Source organism: Molothrus ater, chromosome 1 (genome assembly GCF_012460135.2).
Source record: "Molothrus ater isolate BHLD 08-10-18 breed brown headed cowbird chromosome 1, BPBGC_Mater_1.1, whole genome shotgun sequence".
NCBI lineage: Eukaryota > Metazoa > Chordata > Aves > Passeriformes > Icteridae > Molothrus > Molothrus ater.
The window spans coordinates 78,948,379-78,967,196 of record NC_050478.2 but is presented as its reverse complement, the minus strand read 5'-3'; the positions used below and the strand labels follow the sequence as shown (position 1 = coordinate 78,967,196).

Below are 18,818 nucleotides of genomic sequence, written 5' to 3'. Positions count from 1 at the left end.
TGAACACAGTGGGTACTTTCCTCCCCTCCCATCTCTCTTACTTTTCTAGAATCAGATATTCTGCAACCGCTTGTGGCTTCCTGGGGTGGGACAGAATTCAGACACTGCCCTTGTTACGTAATCGAAGATGTATGGTGCCCTTCTGCCTCATACATCTTAGATTAAAAAAAAAAAAAAAAGACAAAGAAAAGGGGAAAAAATAAGAAAAATGAAACAAGTGCCCTCCTTCTGAAACAGTCTTACGGTGTTTCACAGACCTTTCACTGGAGATGCTCACCTCCGGCCCGCAGCTGCCCCCGGCTCGCAGTGCTTTTGCAGGGGAGCCCAGGAGCGCCTCAGCCGGTCCCGCACCACCGCACGGCGAGCCTACCCTCCCTTCCCGGTCTGTCACCAGGTGCCCCTGCAGGCCAGGGGACAGCCCAGCTGGTGGCACCCGCAGCCCTTCCTTGCTTTCCTTGCCGAGACACAGCCAGGGCTTCTGCTGGCTTGTCACTTCACCGTGGTGCTCCCGCAAATGCAGAGCGCGGTGCCGATACACCAACACCGACCGTGCTGAGGAAATACGGTATGGCCAAAATGCTTTGCCTTGTGACCTAGTGATCTACTGATCTTTGCCTTGTGATCCAGTGATCTCAAAAGACCCGGGTTTAGCAGCATCAGCCTGAGAGACTTGCATGGCAGGATATATAAGTCGAAGTTCTTAGTGCATAGATAGGTGAAAGACATTTTGAAGACGTGGAAGACTGTGAAATGAAGTGATAAGAAACTTGAGATTTTTCATGCCTTTACATTTTTAGCTTTTTGAATATCAAGTAGTTAATCTGTTTTACACCTAGAATAAGAATCTGCTAGTAGGAGTTGAAATTTGTAGCAAGCCCTCTCTTTGGCTGCTGAGTATCTGGCTTTTTTTAATGCATTCATCCAAACCTTCATGTGATGTTTTGAGGCATGTGAGTCTTCACAGTCAGAATCACTCTGTGACAGTGAATCCTGAGCAGTGGTTCTGGGATAACCTATTCCTGCTTCACGAACATGAGGCTTCATAGTGTCAAAAATGATGTATGGTGAGAAGTGGTGGGTTGGATTCTCACATTATCCAAGAGTGAATCAAATAACTTTTAAGATGTAGAAACCTGTTAGTTTCCAACTGCAGTTGAAGGTGCACAAAGCATAATTTATTTTTACTGTCCTTATTATAAAGGGAAAAAAAATTAGTTGTAGCTGAGATACAAAGATTTAAAGTACCTTGAATAACAGAATATTATTGCCTGTACTTCTGTTAATGAAATGATAATTATTCCTAGGTAAAAGACATACTCAGTGTAAAACTGAATAGGCTATATATTTAGAGATGGACCACTTGCTGAACTATTACTGTTGTCATTACTGTTTATGAGTGTCTTCTGCATCATAAGAATTTTTTTGGTTTTGTGTAAAGGGTAAGAGAAATAATAAATTACATTGAGCAAGGAGGATGTACAGGATGGGACATAACCTTGCAAAATGTGTCCATTTCACTTAAACTCTTTCCAGGCCCTTGCAAAATGTGTCCATTTCACTTAAACTCTTTCCAGGCCCTCTACTTTAATTTTTTTTTCAGTATTACATAACATTTTGGCCTTTGTTTTGTACAGGAGACCTGGTATTTTGCTCAAGGAGTGGTTCTGCAGAGCTGAAGTAAGAGCTTGGCTGAGACACTGCTTCTTGCCCCTCCTAGGCAGGTTCATCTCTTGCTGCCAAACTTCAGCTTCTGTGCCAGTGAACTGCATCATGAATGCACTTGCATTCTGGAGGATTGTGTTACTTTCAGGAAGCCAGCAAGCAGCAGTTTAGAGCAATTTCTGTTCTCTCACCTGAGCATGTTTTTTGAGTTCATATTCAAAAGGGAGACAGAAGAGCCAATAAAATTTCTTCTCAGGGGTCATTGTCGAGCTGCTTAGCTAATAGGGTTGAAAACATAGAGGAAACGGAGGGTTTACAACTAAACCAAATTTCAGTGAGTTCATAGTTTATTTCCCTTGTTTAAATAACATTTGCACAGTGGCAGGACAAGCTGTCTCCTGTGAGCCTCAGATTCTCATCTTCCATTCAGGCTCCCTAAGATCCTCCCCAGCAAACACCCACTTAGAGCATCACTGGCCTCCTGCACCTCCTGCAGATACTACCCCAGGGTAATATCACATGACTGTTGTGTACTAGCTTTTAGTACCTAATATTAACATTGCTTTTAGACAGCCAAGTTCTTCCTCAGAGTTCATTTATAGAGGAGCCCTCTTTAGAGCTCCCTTTGCTCAGATGTTCTGGATTTTGTCTCATCAAACATATATTGCAAACATAAAACCTCTTTTAATTACACAAAATAGTGCATTCTAGAAGGTATTAAAAAAAAAAAGGAAAATGAAAAATTAACTGGAGCAGTGCTTAGGGATGTTTAAAGCAAATCTGTGATAGCTTCAACAATCACCTTGTTTGTAAGGCATGAGGTATGAAAGGTCCAGGTATCAATATAATCCCAACACCCCATCCCATGGAAGCTCATTTGGGTGTGTCTGCCTTCCCAGAAATATGTAAAACAACAGCATGGAAAATTCAAAGGAAATAATGGTGTGAAGTTTCCTTTGAGGAGCTAGGAGAGAAGGTGTAAGATCTGCAGTTGGGAAGGCATCCTATTTCACTGCGGGGACTGTTATCATGGGTGGGGCTTGCCACCAAATCTCCATGTACTTTAAAGAAATGCTGCACTGGAGGGATTTACCACCTGTGTATGGCAGGTGGGCTCAGCACAGAGCAATCTATTCTGGCTGTAAGTTTGGGAGCACTGGTTCCAGCTGCCAGGAAAATGTCTGCTCACGAGACACAGCTTTTATGTCACCTAGAGGAAGGAGGCCCATTTCTCACAGCTGCAGAACAGCCAGTGTAGAGGCTGCTTGGCTTTCTCCTGGGTTGTCAAGCAGCACTCAGGCTTCGGTTTTCCTCCCTGTGGCTCTCCATGCACGTTGCAGGGACTGGAACGTGCAGGGAGAGTGTTTGCTGTGGTCATCCAACACATCCTCATTCAGAAGTGTCACTTTCAGGCAATGGTGAGGTTTCTGCTCCCTTCTGCTCTCATACTGCATGTCTTACTTTTTCCCTGCTTCAGATCAGGCCCTAACTTTCTTCGGAAGAGTGAAATAAAGCCTACAAAGTCCCTGAAAGAGAAAGCTTCGTTTGAGAAAGGTCAAACTGGCCACCATGTGACTCTGTGTGTGCTGTTTGGCCTTGCTCAGTCTGCTCAAGAGGAAGCAGTGTGGCAGCAATTCTCAAACCTGTTCCAAACAGGCTCTGGCCTCCCGAGCCATGGGATGTTTTCTCCCTTGGTCTGGCCTCATGAACAGCACAAGGGCAGTATCTTTTTCTGACCCCTATCCAAGCTCCCTTTTCTTTTCCTATTTTATTTTATTTTTTACTTTTATTTTTAGCATGGCCTCCTACAGGGGCAGTGCTCTGGGCAGGGAGAGCTCGGGAAGGTCAGGGACCGCTCTGTGCATGGGACAGCTGTGCCAGCAGCCAGTGAGCCCGTGCCTGGGAGTGGGGCAGAGACAGATCATTTGCTGGTGTAGGTACCCTGAATGTGTCCTCTGCTCTGCTCAGCCCTCCTGCTCTCAGACAGGAACATGACTAGACATAAACAATCCTCTCTGCAGCCATGGCTGGAGAGCGGGAAGGGGGAGCTGGGCATGGTGAGAGCCAGCTCAGGGCTCTCTGAATGTCCCCTGGACAGCCCTGCACCAAGGTCCAGGAGAAAGAGAGCTGTTTCCCAGCCCTTCACAGATGCCAGGGACATGAGAGGGTGGTCATGGAGTCCCTAAGGGAGGAGACAAGGAGAAACAGGCAGGAACTGAGGGGCCGACAAGGGCAGGAAACCCGAAGGCTGGATTCTCTGCTGTGGGCCAGTGTGAGGAGAGCTGAGGCACCAGGATCTCAAGGGGTCATGGGCAAAGTCTTACCATGGAACCTCTCCAAGACCATTTTAAAACCAGTGGCTGCTCAAGTGTCAAAACACTAAAAGCCAGTCTTCTCACTGGCTCTGAGTGGCTCACATTTGGTCATTTAGGAATACTTAAGGAATGTGATCAAAATTAAAAAAAATATTTTTGATTAAGAATGCTTTTGCAGCTTCATAAGGACAGCTTTGGTGACCAGCCAGATGGATGAATCTTCTCCTGACACCTGAGTTTGCCTTGGCCTGATGAGAATAATGCTCTCCCTTTAAATACTAAGTGTCTGTTTTAACAGGAATGACAAAAGTATTTGATTTGGTATGGAAAAAATATTCTGGCCTTGGTATTTCCATATCAACGACACTTGGAGGCTTTGTAGAAATAAAGAGCTTTTCTTGCATCATTTTATGGATACCTTTGGATTTCATTAACTTCAAGTTAAGACCTTGTGGTTGGCAGCATCATGCTTGTAATTCAAAAACAGTTTGAGTGTTGGATTAATTTCTCACCAGGAGGTATATTTTGCTTGTTCCAAATGAGAAGAGCATTTTAGACCATGTCAGGTTATCAGATTTAATAAAACAGAAGAAATCAGAATCATGAATCATATGCAAACTGTTAGAACTTTAATTAAAGTAATTAGAATATGAAAGCTATCAGACAATATTGGAGCACAGATCCCCCTCAAAGAAAGCATGGAATCATTCTTTTTAACAATGCAAAAACGTACATCTATGTTAAATACATAAACAGCACTCGATTTTAATGCAACATATACTTTTATACTTCTGACCTTAGCAGTCATTTTAAAAATGTACAAAGTTTTAACCTTCATTTTTGTTTAAAGAAAACCCACATGTTTAAAGCAGAGCAGAACAGTCATTAAAAAAACATACCAGCAGCTTTAGCATGTGTACAAATTACAGAAAGCAACATTTATTTTGAGATAAACTACCTGGAATTCTACAAGTATGATAGAAAATGATGCATGAGGTAACATTTAATTTAAAATCTAGGATCCCTGTACTGTAGTTCCAAACAGTGCTCTGGCTTGACAGCTACAGTCCTTGCAAAATTGACTTGTTTAAGTAGTCGAGGATGGCTATTAGGCACACTGCTTTCATAAAGACAGCTTTATCCTAAGAAAGAATCTGATGTTGATGCTGAAAGATATTCTAAAAGAAATTAAAACCCACTGATACCTCTTAGGTGAAATATGTATTTGCCTAGTTCTCAGATTTACCTTCAAATTATAGGAACAAACTGAAAAATGAGGCCTTTTCTCTGCAGAAGTGTGTTGATAGAGAATTTACCCTAATCTCAGGGCAACTTTGGCCAAGTGTGGCTAGCTACTGCTTTTGCCTCTTTCAGCAGTTTGCCTGCTGAGAACAGAACAAGATGTTGTCCTGCAGAATAATCCATGGTCAGAGGGCCAGGCTGGGAAGAAATGAGGCTCCCAAACTTCCTTTCCCCTCTTTCCTGAGCAAGAGTCTTTAGATTTTGGGTTGCCTTTGTTTAGGATACTGCTTCCAGACACTACTTCTCACTCTCAATTCCAAAAGTATTTCTATAAAACTAAAAACAAGTCAATTTTAGAGAACCCAAAGGCACAATTAGAACATGCAAAGATGAATTCAGTATTTTTAGGCATTTCTGTGACACTGTTCCCTGTAGTATCCAAGCATATTTCACCAGCATTAGTGACTGTTATCCTTATAGCACCCCTTTGAGATTGGAAAACCCTCTGTGCTTGTAGTATCATCTTACAAGTGGTGCAGTCTGACCTCGCATGATGTGGCCAAAGCTATCTTTGCTCAGAAACTGCCTCAGAACTGAGACTTCCTGGGAGTTATGCAGGGAGCTACATGGTTTGGTTCTTCTCCATGATGACTTCCTGCTGGGAAGAGAAAACAGTTCTTGGCTCCTACTTTAGGTTCTGCTCAACATTGGTAGTTTCCTTCTAGACTGACCTTGTGGCTGGCCTGCTCAAGGGTGCAAAGCTGGAGAGAGAGGGCTGTGTGGCACTGGCTTCTGCACTGCAAAAGGTGCAGCAAAGTTTGCTCTCTGCTGTGCTCCTAGCACTACAAAATTTGTGTTTCTCTAGTAACTGGGATCTACTAAGATGCCCAGTAACCTTTAAATGCCAGAGAAGCTTTCACTAAAGATGACAGATGAAGGGCTTCTTGCTCTCTTTGCCCTCCAGTATGGTCCTTGCAGGGTAACACAGTGCAGGGTGCTTGCAAAAGACACTTCAGCTCTTTCATTTGCAGCCACCTGTCTGTCTGTCCACATGCACACACTCAGTCCTCTGCACTCACATGTGCTCCTCCTCAGGCACTCTCAGAAGCTTTCTGTCCCATGGAGGGGAAACAAGTCTTTCTCAAAGGGAATGCTGCTGGGCTGTGCTGCCCAAGCCCCATGAAATGCATTTCAGCCATTCCACCAGAGAGAGTCAAGTCCACTTTGAATTTCTGTGGTGTGTGGTGGTAAAATCCCTGTCAAACAGCACAGGCATTGCAGGGGGCTTTGACATTGCTTGCAATCCCAACTTCAAGTCTCTTATCACAAACCCTCCATAGGTGTTTGGCTTCACAAAACTAAGGCAGAGGCAGTAACACCACAAAATAACCTAAATTATCTAAAATAAGGGAGCAGACAGAGCAATGTTCTGAAAGATCAAAACCTGACATGATCTGAGCTTGATTGCCTCTATGATAGTGGGGGCTGTTTCTGCCATTTGAAACACAAGCCTTGCATCCTGTGCATTTGCTTTTTAAAAATATACAAAGATATTGCAAATAATTTTATTAAACCAAGTGAAAAAGTTGCTGATGGTAATAAGCAAGGAAATGTCATCTACAAAAATAGGTATCTTTAACTTTTTTCGAGATTTTGCTTTTGCAGTTTTGTGGTGCCTGCAAAGTTGGTGGATAAAATCAGTTGATCTAAGTAACCAGTTAATTTATTGCCTGTAGCCTTCCAATTGTTTCATTACAGCTTAGGAGGGATTTTTTGTTCATCATAATAGGCACAAAAGCAGAGTTACATTTGCTTTGGAGAGCAAACTACAAAGTTAAGTAATGAATGTTAGTTCCAGGCTCTGTTTTCTGCATGTGCACATACACCTTACTTGCCACCCAGGCAATAGTTTCCTTAAAAGTTAATGAAATTTTTTTCCAGTTCTGCAATTTTTTCTTTGCATTTTTGTTGTGGGTTTTTTAATGAATTATGGATAAAGCTGCTGTTCCAATTTTTACAGCCATTCCTAAGAGGGGATTTATATGCTCTCATTTACAGGCAGGCCAAGCCATTCTATTACATAAATGTAAGTATTTACTTTGCATTACCTTGATTACAAAGGGGAGTTATGGGAAAGGGTAGCTTTTTTTTAAATGCTGAGTAATGCACATGAAGAGAGGTGGGAGGAGCAGGTAATAAGTGCAATTGCTTTCTGTTTCCAGGCAGTTTTGCTTAGAGAGTTAATGGGAGAAGTGCAGTACAGTACTCAAAGACTTTGTCTGCAGATACAATGTTGTCTGTTTTTGTTTTGTTTGTTTTTGCTTTGCTCTCATTGTGGGCTTCCAGAGGGTGGGAGGGCACTGTAAAGCTGGCTCTGCAATACCAGAGTTTTTTCATCGGCAAAAGAATCTGTGCAGCTCAACATTTTTGCTTACATATCTACATTGAAGGCCCCTGTTAGGCACTGTCTCTCAATCCTGAACTAAAAGCCTAAAAAAAGGCAAGCAATCTTAAGTCCTTTAAGATGAAGGGACCTCTCTAGGTTCCTGGTTGAATCAGAGAACAATTTAGGTTGTAAGTGGATTGCAGGCAGTTTTCTTGCTAAGTCCCCCTCCATTCAAAGCAGGGCTGCCTTTGATACTGGACCAGGCTGCTCATGTCCAGATGAATTTTAAACATAATGGATTACCCCTGTTAATCAGACTTTTCAATTCATTATACATTCAGTTGTGAAATACACAAAACCTGCATGTCTCAAACTATTCTGTGCTGTTCCTGGATGCACTGCTAACTTTGCTGGAATAGTCTGGATAAAGGTTTTCACTAGGAAGTCACAAGGTGGCTGGAGTTAAGAAATTAACTTGAACTAACTCATTTAATTCTTGATTTTAGCAAAAGATTTCCCCCAATTCCTTCTACTTTTTGACTCTCCTTTCCAGCTTAGCAAATGTGAAGTAAAAAACAGTCCATCAAAGAAGACTTTTGTTGTAAGCTACTTTTTAATCACAGCATTAGTTGACATTCAGTCAGCATGACGATTACATTTTTCTTCTCAAAATGCCAACACACAAAATAAGCCTAGCAGGAACCTTCAGAAGAAAATGAGGAAATATCTGAAGACACTGGACTTGGAATGACAGAAAATAATGAGGTAAAACTAATAAATTGATTTGTGCAGTGACAAGGTCTGGTAAAACTAACGAAAAGTTTCCCCTTGGGATTACAGACAAAAGAGCACCTAGAAATAGAGGGCCATCCTTCTGTTTTACTGAGATGGATTGGATGTCATGGTTATGAAATGTGGAGACTGAAGCTCATTCTCTAACCCTACAATTAATTTGCAGGAACTGCAGCCAAAATGCCGTTCTGTGCAAGTCTGTGCTCCAAGCCGAGCCTAAAGCTCAATCTCTCTGACCTCGTACTTTGTCTTTGGCCTTTTTGTTCAGAAGGTGCCAATTACTGAGAGGTCTGGCACTGGTTTTGCTGAGGATTGCATCTATGCACTGACAATTGAACTTGGCTCTCCAAAGCAAATCCACACAAGCTGCTTGAGCTTGGAGCCAGGGCTGCCCTGCATCCCATGCCCTCCTGCTGCTCTGCAGGGCTGCTGTAGCTTGTGACCATGCTTGGACCCAGTTTGCTGCTAAGCTGACAATTCTGCCTGGTTTCACGATGCTGCCAGGCTCCTATACAGTGTGTTGCAGAACAAATTCAGAGCTCCTCTTCCTACCTGGGACTCTACCACAAGTCCCCACAGCCTGTTCTGCACTGCAACACCTCCACAGGACCTTACTCCCTTCAAAATAGATGGTTTGCTGTACTCAGTAGAAAGCCAAACATGAACTAGGGAAGGGAATCCTATCATTTTATGGTTAAGCTGGTATTTGGGACATGCCAATTTGCTACCAAAATTGCGATCATTTTCTCATGTTTAATTAATACTTAAGTAACATTTCCCCAGTGCAGCCCTGTCAGTTACTCAGAAACTGGAAGACACCTCCCTACTGCACATTATAAAACCTGTATGCAGGTTTATTTCTGCTTGAATCATCTTCAAAGGTGTTTCACACTCCTGTCTCTGAAGGCTCCTCTACTGGGAAGGAGGAAGTGGTGTTACACAGACACACTGCTCCTCATACTCAGTCCTCTCCAGGGCAGCTGAAAGGGAAATGGTGTTTTCTGCCCTTTGATTCCCTCCTCTCCACACCATGCTGCTGTCTTTGGGAGGGATATGCAATATCTGTACAATTTTCAACGTGTCCTCTTTCTCTCCCATTCCAGCTCACTAACTAAATCATGTTTTAGCTTAATGGTAAAACATGATGGTCTGCTGTTTCGTTTACTCTTTTGTGTAGCTTAAATTGCAAATTTAAAAAATGGCATAGTATTAGTCCCACATCATGTTTAGACTTGAACTCTTGTTCCAAGGAACTACTCAAAGGTCATAACAAACTTGCCTGGGCAGCACTCTCCTATACACACCACACCCATACACAAATCCCAAGGCTTTCCAAGGGTTACTGCCACTGTCCCCAGGAAGCAACCAGCTGCACTCGAGCCTCTGCCAACCCTGCACAACCACAGGCCCTGGCTGAGAGGCGGAGCCCATCCTGCCCTGCAGTGTCCTGCACTTCTCCAGCAGGGGGCTGGGATGCCGAAAGTGCGGGATGCTCCCTTCCCCTTGCCAGCCTGCAGCCCAGCACAAAGCCGTGCCCGACGCCTCTGGCTGCCCTGACTGAAAGCATCCATCCTTTCTGCCTTTTTCTAAGCACGAGGCGCCATCCCATAAAAGAAGGCGCTCCTGCCTTCAAAGGGTTTCTGTTCGTGGGCCGTGGCCTGCCCTGAATCAGCTGTATTCATCAGCCAAGCCTCCGTCTGGGGCTGCTCCTCCCTGGCTGCAGAATCGGTGGAACACCGAGCAGGAGCCAGATATAAATCTCCTGCTCAAAGGAAATATTTAGCAGTAAAATGAGTGGAAAACAAAAAGACTTCTCTGTTACTTACCCAATGCTCTCACTTAGGGCGGCTCTATCTAAAGAAGCAGGGATCTGAGCCCTCCTGTGTAGAGGGGCTGTGCCAGGGGGATGGGGAGCAGGATGTCCCAGGCCTGGGAATGCGCTGCTGCACCCACACGGCTTCGGGCACCGGCCCAGAGATGCAGAGCTTTGTCCATCAAGTCTGTGCATGGTGAGCATGAGAGCTTGCTTAGGGCAGGGAGGGGGAAAAACCTGCAATGTTTTCTCTTAATTCTGAAAAAGGAAAGCTCAAGACACATTAACACAATTTTATGTACTTATTAAAAGCTGAGGAACATTAATCCACAGCTTATCTGTGTTCTGCCCTTATTTCCCTCTGTGCGAGCTGCTCTGCAATACAAGATGTAAGATGCAGATCAACTTTTTTTTCTCTTTTTATTGTAACTTTGATTGTGTAATGCAGTCTGGAAAGGCCAAGTCTCCACATGAATTCACTGAGATGACGGTGCTCCAGCTCTCTGACACAGAAACAGGACAGGTTTCTATTGCAAAATAATTACCACAGAGATAGATAACCATTTCATAAGCAACAGCACAAGAGAGACACAGCTAAGCCATTGCACTAGAACTCAAGGAAGTACATTTGGAAAGGAGGAAGTGCAGGACAGGGCATGTGCCAGCATCTCCTGACAGAGACACTGTCAGTGATGCTCTGACGGGGGCTTTGGCCACAGAGGATGTCTGCCCACTCCCAACCTGCAGCCCATCACACTGGCTGCTTCACCAGCCCAGCTCAATTTGCCACTAACAGGCAGCAGGAGGTTTCAGCAGCTTGCTGAAGCTCCTGCCAACAGTCCCAGAAGCAAGTCCAGTGTCTGCCAGGGACAGAGGGAGAAATCCCTCCTCGCTGACACCCTGCCTGCCCACCAGCGGGACCAGCACGAGGGGCTGGCTGGGACTCGCTCCCTGCAGAAATGTCATCACATTTTGTTAATCCAGCAGAGAAATGTAAAGAAATACATGACCTGCAGGAAGCAGAAAGAGATGCAATGCACATGTCCTTATGTCTCTGCTTCAATTCTTGCCCAAATTTCACCACTCCTGTGCTCACTCAGTATCTTGCAAAGTAAAGGACAAGTAAGTATTACACACACAATTGAAAATTTATCTTTTATAGTGCCATTAGTTTAGCTCTGTATGACCAAAAATTAATTTTTAAAAATCTGGTTATTTTTTATCTAAAGTACAAGCCTCAGTGTTATCCTTTGTTTTCAGATTTTTACTTTATGGTGCAATCATGACCTTGAAACCTACACTGGTAAGGCTCAAAATTCTTCAAAAGTACTGCTGTTTGAATTTTAGTCATGTACCAAAAGAAACTCACACATTACACAAAAATATTTTCCTGCTTCATCTCTACAGTTCCTGAAAAACTGCATCTTGTGGACTTGGAGACAAATGTACTGGAGAAACCAAAACTACATGAATAGAGGAGACCTCAAATGGTCACTGTGATCTGTGACTGTCTATATACACCTTATATACATATGAGAACCTGTCTGAGAACCTGTATTCATGACTGTGTACAGTTTACATCCTGCACACATTAATTTGTCTGAGGGTTTTTTAAAAAAAATTGTTTTACTCTAGTGTCAAAAAGTATTTACCCTGTGGTGACACAGCAAACATGGTTACTGATTTTAGTCTTACCCTCCCAGCACCACTGCTCATTAACCATAAACTGATTTAGCAAATCTGTCAGTTAACACAGTAATTTCTGAATTTTTTTCTTATTGTATTTGCATATGTAACAAATTGGTACAAATCTTTCCAATAAAATGTAAAGTTCATTGATACAATGTCTTTCATGACGGCCATAACTGGTTACTAGTCAACTCAGTAGTTTTGTAGAGACATTTTTAGCTGAACCTGGAAAAATAGGAAACGTATTGTAGTTTAAAATAAATGTACATAATATACAATATATATATATATATTTATACACATGTGTATGTCTACATACACATATACTGATAAAACATTTAAAGTAATGTTTAGTTTTGATCAGTTCTCTGACTGCTGGGACTACCTGGCAAATAAATCTAGAAACAGAATTTGTCCACAATTAAATAATAATTTCCACAACTTAGAAAAATATAATTTTACTAAATAAGGTTAAATTAATTGATTTATGGATATAGGATGGAGGATCATGGTTTCCAGACTCTGACATGATTAAATCTGAAAGGACTCAAGCTACTACAGACCAGTAACAAGTGCTGCCCCGCAGCCAAACACAGAAGAGCACAGAAACACAAACTGCTGCCACAGCAGCATTGGTGGCTCCCAAAACCTCCCTGCTTCCCTCACCTCTTACAGCCTTGATTTCCACCCAACCTGAGTCTCCCTCCTGACCTCATGCTGTATTTAAGGCGCACTCCAGCCACAAGCACAGCTCCGCAGGGCTCGCGTGGATGGCTCCTGGCCCCCACACAACGCTGCCTTGAGAGCCAACAGATCATCAAAGCCCCTAATTTTCAGCTTGGAGGACCATCAGTACTTGAGCTTCACCACATGGATTTTGACCTACTGCATAGGTAAATACATTATAGCAAAACATACATTTCTCTGTGCGTGTGCGTGCATGTGTATAGAAGTATATATACACATGCACACACATGTGAGTACGTGTACAATCTCATGGAACTATGTCTAGTAATGTTATCTAGCACGGTATCCTGCATATGTTATCTGATCTTACTCTTTTTTAATATAGAGGCACCAGAAATAATTATAGAGAACAAATCAACCTTTAAAAATTAAAGTTAGGTCAGTGGACAAGAACTTTGGTAAAGCTTGTCAATATTTATTTTTGTTTTATTCAAATACAGTCAAAGTCTATCAGTTGCCATCACCCTCTTCACAAGAGGAAAGTGCATGTTTTTTTCCTAAAGAAAATTATATGTAAGGTGGGACTTAATGATTCAAGAAAATTCTGAATTAAATGTTTATATTTTTCAAAAGATTACTATCTTTCTGATGGAATGAAAGCTAAATAGAGTTCTTGTCCTGTGATTTTATTTAACATATGCATATATATATATATAAAAATATATATATATGTCTCTGTTCATGTACCTGTGTGTGTATATACACATCCACACACTTTCAATATGAGAGAGGAACCTGTTTTTCTCCACTATTTATGTGGAGACTCCCACGTTCCTCCCTGTCTTGTACCCTGTCCAGTATAAGCTCTAGTGATGAGGCCAAACAAAAAGATATAGTTCACCATAGTATATTAGTTTATGTAGCAAAGTCATTTTCAAGCGAGTAAAATAAAGCTCTGTATTCCAAACTTCTTTTCCATTTCTCATCAAGAAAAGGAAGGAGAAGGAGAGAGGGGAGGGAGTGGGGTTATGGCAGTAGCATTGAGCCAGTGGCATGTGGCAGTGCGCGTGTGCGAGCGCAGGTCCGCACACACACAGGCGCACAGGAGCAGGGCTTTGGTTGACAAATGCAGATTGTCCAGAGAAGGTGGATGCATAAGTAAGGAAGACTCTACAGTGATGCAATTGTATCTTTTACGCTTGCATGGAGTGAGAAAAAAAAAAAATCAATTGGAAAAAAAAAAAGAAAAAAAAGAAGCAAAGACCTCTTTTTAGGTCCCTCATCAGTGAGAGCATACTCAGTATGCTAGAGAATTTATCTGAAACCTTTTAAATCAAGGCCTCTTTATTACAAAAATAAAAACGAACAAACAAAAAAGTATGAGAGACGACAAGATGCTGAAGCGTCACTCCAATCGTCCCTGCAGAGAACAATTGCATCCCATTTATTATTCATTCTCTTCTCTCATTTCTACGATGTCTGTCATTTCCTCCGTGTGAGGCATGTCGGTCATTGCAGAGTCTTCACCTTCTGCAGCTGTCTCATTCTCATTCCTCTTCTTTTTCTAGATTGAAACAAGCATCCAGAAACCTATCAGTAAATTGTGCATGAACGCACTCCCATCAGCTTTGGACACTGGGAGAAGTGAGGTGAGAATATGGTTTGTTAGAGTATGTTATTAAAAACTAGAATATTTGTGTCATATTTGTGGCTTGCCACTAACGACTTGGCTTAACTTAGAAGATTTCTGTAGCCTTTCTGGGGCTCAGTTTTCTCCTTTCTAACATAAATGCAATCAGGCATTTCTTATGCTAAGCGACATCCAAAACAGGCTTCAGCAAGACTGGAGGGAAGAGAGCATCTGGAATCTTTTACATCACAGACTTCTTATTTAAAAAAAGGAAGGAAAACAAAATGTGAGAGAAGAAAAGCTTCTCTCGGGAGGGAGGTGAGGTGGCAACCTAATTTCTCAAATGTCAAACTTCAGGAATTTTACAAGATCTGAGCATTCCGGCTTTTCTTAGTGTTGCTGATCCACTGTGATCTCTTGCCTCAGCAAAGCAAAGTAATATTAGAATATTTTTGGCCAGCAGGAGCAGGAGGTCATTCAAGAGTCCTATGATTCATCCAGGATGTCCTGGATTAGTAAAGCTAAGAAGAGTTCAGGCCCCTAAAAAACAAGTTGAAGCATCTGTTCCTTATTACCCATTTCTCAGCAGCCTGACTAGTTTTACTGAAAACAATTGTACAGCTGACAAAATATTCCCACAGGTATTATTGATTCAGCTGAGATGGGTGTATCAGAGTTCCAAAATTTCAGAGGTGTCTACATAACATTTGATCTGCAGCTCTCCAACCGCAGGTCAGAATAACCTGGTGTAATAGAGCTACTGGTTGGCTCTGCCACTGTCACACTGAATAAAGAATAAATTAGGCTGGCACAGTTATTGCTCCTACTACCTGCACTCACCACTGAGAAAAATGAAGCACAATCTCCCTGGCCAGAAAGACTCTGTGAGCTACTATGGTAACAAACTAGCAACGAAGATGTTGTGAAACCAAAGGTCAAGACAAGCCATTTCAGTGTCTTAAAGTTTTACTCTTTGGTCCTCAAGGCAAACATGATAAATTAATCATGACAGATATTATGATTCTTCTGTTGTCTTACGAACCTTGTACATCTTGAACTCTAGCCATGGCCTGCACTGTCAACACATATCAAAACTGATTTTAGGTTGTTCCAATAAAGGCTTTTAGATATTCCATCTTCTGTAGTTTGGTTTTTTGTTTTAAATAGAAGTGGTAGGTATTTCCACTTGGCACTTTCTAAGAAGTCTAATTTTAAAAAAGTCACTGCATAGATTATATTTTCTGTTTCCATCCACAGAGTCCTCCTGTACTACAGAATGACATACACACCTTGCTGGTTCTGCTTGGAGCTGGACCTAGTGCCCTACACGGTGCCTTTGAACGCATAACTGAAAGGGAACAACATGCAGGTACTGCAATGTACCCAGACACCCAGTCAATATTTACCCTGTGTTTGACCTAATTTAGTAGAATCGTCTTCAAAATCCATATTTCACTGCTACTCCACACATGCAGGATTGTAGTGCTTAAAGTACGTAAAAAGCACCTGTTTAATTATTTGTAAGCTCTTATTGTCAACTGCTGCAGAGTATGTTTTGTTTTAAGCCACTCCTCTGGATAGCAAAAAAACATAAGCATCTGTACTTCTTGTTGATTTTCAGCAGAGCTGGTTTTATAAAGAAATAAAAGTTTATATACAGAGATATATGTACTACATAGTGTACACCTACAGATGTAAATGTATACACTATGTAACACTACATAACACCTTCCATGGGAAAGAACTTGGAACTTCTTGGAACTTTAAGGTTTCTTCCAATCCAAACCATTCTGTGATTCTATGATTCTATATACATATAGATACACATATTGTAAGCTTGGATGAGTAGTTCCTGTGCCTACATAAAGATGCTGAGTTGTACTGCAGCAGCAAATATACAGCACAAAACTGCTGGTGGTAAGGACAGGATATCCATGATACACGTGTTTTCAGGAGCAAGAGGCTCTCTGACTTCAGACCAGCATGTCCCATGGCCTAGATGCCCATTAACAGTTGGAGGGCACGTTTTGGTTTTATTTCAACCCAAAGACTTTCCAAGCTGCACACTTCTGAGACTTGACAGGGAAGCAAACCAAAGTGAGGATTCTGGGGAGTTTCGTTGCTAAAGTGTAACTTAATCTGAACTAAAACCCACTCTATTCACCACCTGCTTTCATAAGATGCCACAGAGACTAATTCTTACCTGTTTCCTATAGACATAACAGGCTGCTATTGCAACCATGGTGGATTCTCCTACAAAACCAGCGAGAAGGGATCCTACTCCGAGAGTGGCTCCATGAACTCTGTTGGAGGCATAGAAAGAAAGCAGTCATTGTTGTGTGAGAATGCATGATTCATAATTACATTTTCACTGGCATATATAACCAATCTGATGATAGAAATATTTTCTTCAAAGACACAATATACTGCCTAAGAGAATAACTGGTATTTTAAAGGACTCGTTTGTTTTTAATGGCTACACTGTTTAGTAAAAGAAGCACACTGAATCAAATTATGGACTAAGAATTTAAAGTCTTGTACAGAGTGCTGTAGAATAGATTATTAAGCTTATAAAGAAGATATCGTTCCATTAGCTTTCTTAACAGTGAGTTTAATAACATGGAAATAAATTCCCCTTAGGACACGTTTTGCCTCTTTGACATTTGTGTATTTTTTCCAAAGGGACATCACAATTGTGCCTGTCTAGAGCAGTCATGCTTGTAAATTTGTAAATGTTTCTTTTCCAGATAGTGACACTCTTTAGGCCTTGTATCGTGGTTAGTATTTGGAGAAAATGTTCCCAGCTATGCAAATTCAGCTATCAAGTGACAGGGAAGAGGAATGAAGAGGAAAGCAAATCCAGGGGTTCTGTGAGGAATAACGATTTACCCTAAGTAAGGCAGCACGATGAGACTGGTGATGAGGACGATAATCCGCAGCACTGAGCTGGGTGCCAACACAAATGTCTTCTTCAGAGTCATCAGCCAACCAGTCAAGTGTGCTCTGACAGTCACTGTTCATAAACAGGGGAGAAAAAGAAGCAAGAATAGTAAAAAAATAAAGTCAGTAATTTCATATGCAGCTTTGCCATGCAGAGAGCACTGTTCAGAAATAACCAATGCAAAACTTACTGCTGGTAACTTTGCACCCTACTAGTAAGCAAGTAGATCTTATGTTCAAATTGCCCTAATATACTGATTTGGGAAAATGAAGGAACAAAAAAAAAATCAGTTATGGACAGCACTTGGTCCTAAGAGCTGTTCTCTTAAAACCAATTTATTAGTCAGTCCATTCTGTTTTCTTCATTAAAAAACCCCAGACTATCCCCTTCCTTAAAGAGAAGTTCTACCAAGGAAAAATTTCCATCTGGCTCCTGTGTGGCACATGGTGTAACAGGCACAAAAAGGGTATCTACAGGTACTTATTACTGTATTTGTAGTTTACCTTTATTATGAAACTGTCTTGTCATATAAGCAGAAAAGACTAAAAGATGTTGCATTTAATTACAGAGCTAGAAATCTAAAACCTTTTGATTATTGTTGTCCAGCTTGTCTTGCTCTTTGATAGAAGTATTAACTTTTATTATATGATGCTTATGCTCTGAGGAGCCACCAAGGTTACAGAACTTTTATTTTCTTTATATTTTTTTACCTGGAAGTGGAAAAAAGGAGAAGATGCGCAAAGGAACGACACACAGCTCTGCGAAAGCGAAGTCTACTCCAATTATGTCAACTAAAATCTTCTCTGACACGTTTGGTGTCCAAAACATCACAAAACAGAGCTAGAAAGAACAAAATTAAAAAATCTTTATATTTCAGAAGGGAAGCACATGAAAAGGTAGGCCCTCCTGGACTAAAATATTTCTTTACTTATGAGTAGATAACTCTACTAATGGTAAGTATACATAGTATATATTTATATTTAGCTTTCATTCGAACACATGTGTACATAAGAGAGATACCTTAACTTCAGAAGCAATTCCTACTCTTAATTTTCCTCACATACTAAGAGTGATGCATAGAGAAAGAATTTTTATGCTTTCTGCAAGTGGTTGTACTTGAATGGTCTATTGTTATTCAAACAGTAAACTCCCAGATTTTTACAGCACTTGATCTGGTTAAAACACTTGTACTCCTAAACAGATTATCAAATTTTTCAGTAACTGAAGATTTGAAGTCCTCCAAGACCCAGAGATCTGACCTGAATCTAAGACTAGGGGTTTAAATTTGCTGCTGGAAAGAGTACTGTTGGTATGCAGTAAGTCTGATAGCAAGGCAAAGGTGTTCAGCACAGTCCTGCAGATATGGTGCTCTCAGGCTACAAATCCACTAAGTCTTCCTGTTTTCATTAAAGAGTGTGCTGTTTACTCCATACAGGAAAGGAAGATTTTAATGAAAAACCCATGGCAATTGGTACAGTGGTAGTACATGCTGTTTAATTTTTTGGAAAGTCCTGAGGTTTCCATCTGAGCTGAAGGGGCTGTTGGCAGCTGCAGGTCTGGCTTCAGTTCAAGGCACTCACTGAAGAACAGTCCTGACAGTCCTTACAGGACTTTCCCTATAAGAAAGCATACCTTCAGGTATAAATACTTTGTTATTTAAT

General features: G+C 41.5%; 1 protein-coding gene and 1 long non-coding RNA gene across 2 annotated transcripts in view; one reads left to right on the top strand and one right to left on the bottom strand.

Annotated features, from left to right (window-relative positions):
• Positions 1–4,584: 4,584 nt before the first annotated feature.
• The window catches only part of ANKH (ANKH inorganic pyrophosphate transport regulator), a 107,791-nt gene continuing 93,557 nt past the window's right edge, over positions 4,585–18,818 (bottom strand). Inside the window, exons 9-12 of the mRNA XM_036406490.2 lie at positions 17,868–17,997; positions 17,106–17,229; positions 16,420–16,519; positions 4,585–14,150 (exon numbers count right to left, since the gene is read on the bottom strand). Of these exons, the coding sequence (XP_036262383.1) occupies positions 14,034–14,150; positions 16,420–16,519; positions 17,106–17,229; positions 17,868–17,997 (471 nt within the window). The 3' untranslated portion in view covers positions 4,585–14,033. The remainder of the gene's footprint in view (positions 14,151–16,419; positions 16,520–17,105; positions 17,230–17,867; positions 17,998–18,818) is intronic.
• LOC118701704 (uncharacterized) lies at positions 12,679–15,933 on the top strand. Its single transcript, XR_004982572.2, has 3 exons — positions 12,679–12,792; positions 14,155–14,235; positions 15,474–15,933. It is a non-coding gene; the product is annotated as an uncharacterized LOC118701704 (long non-coding RNA).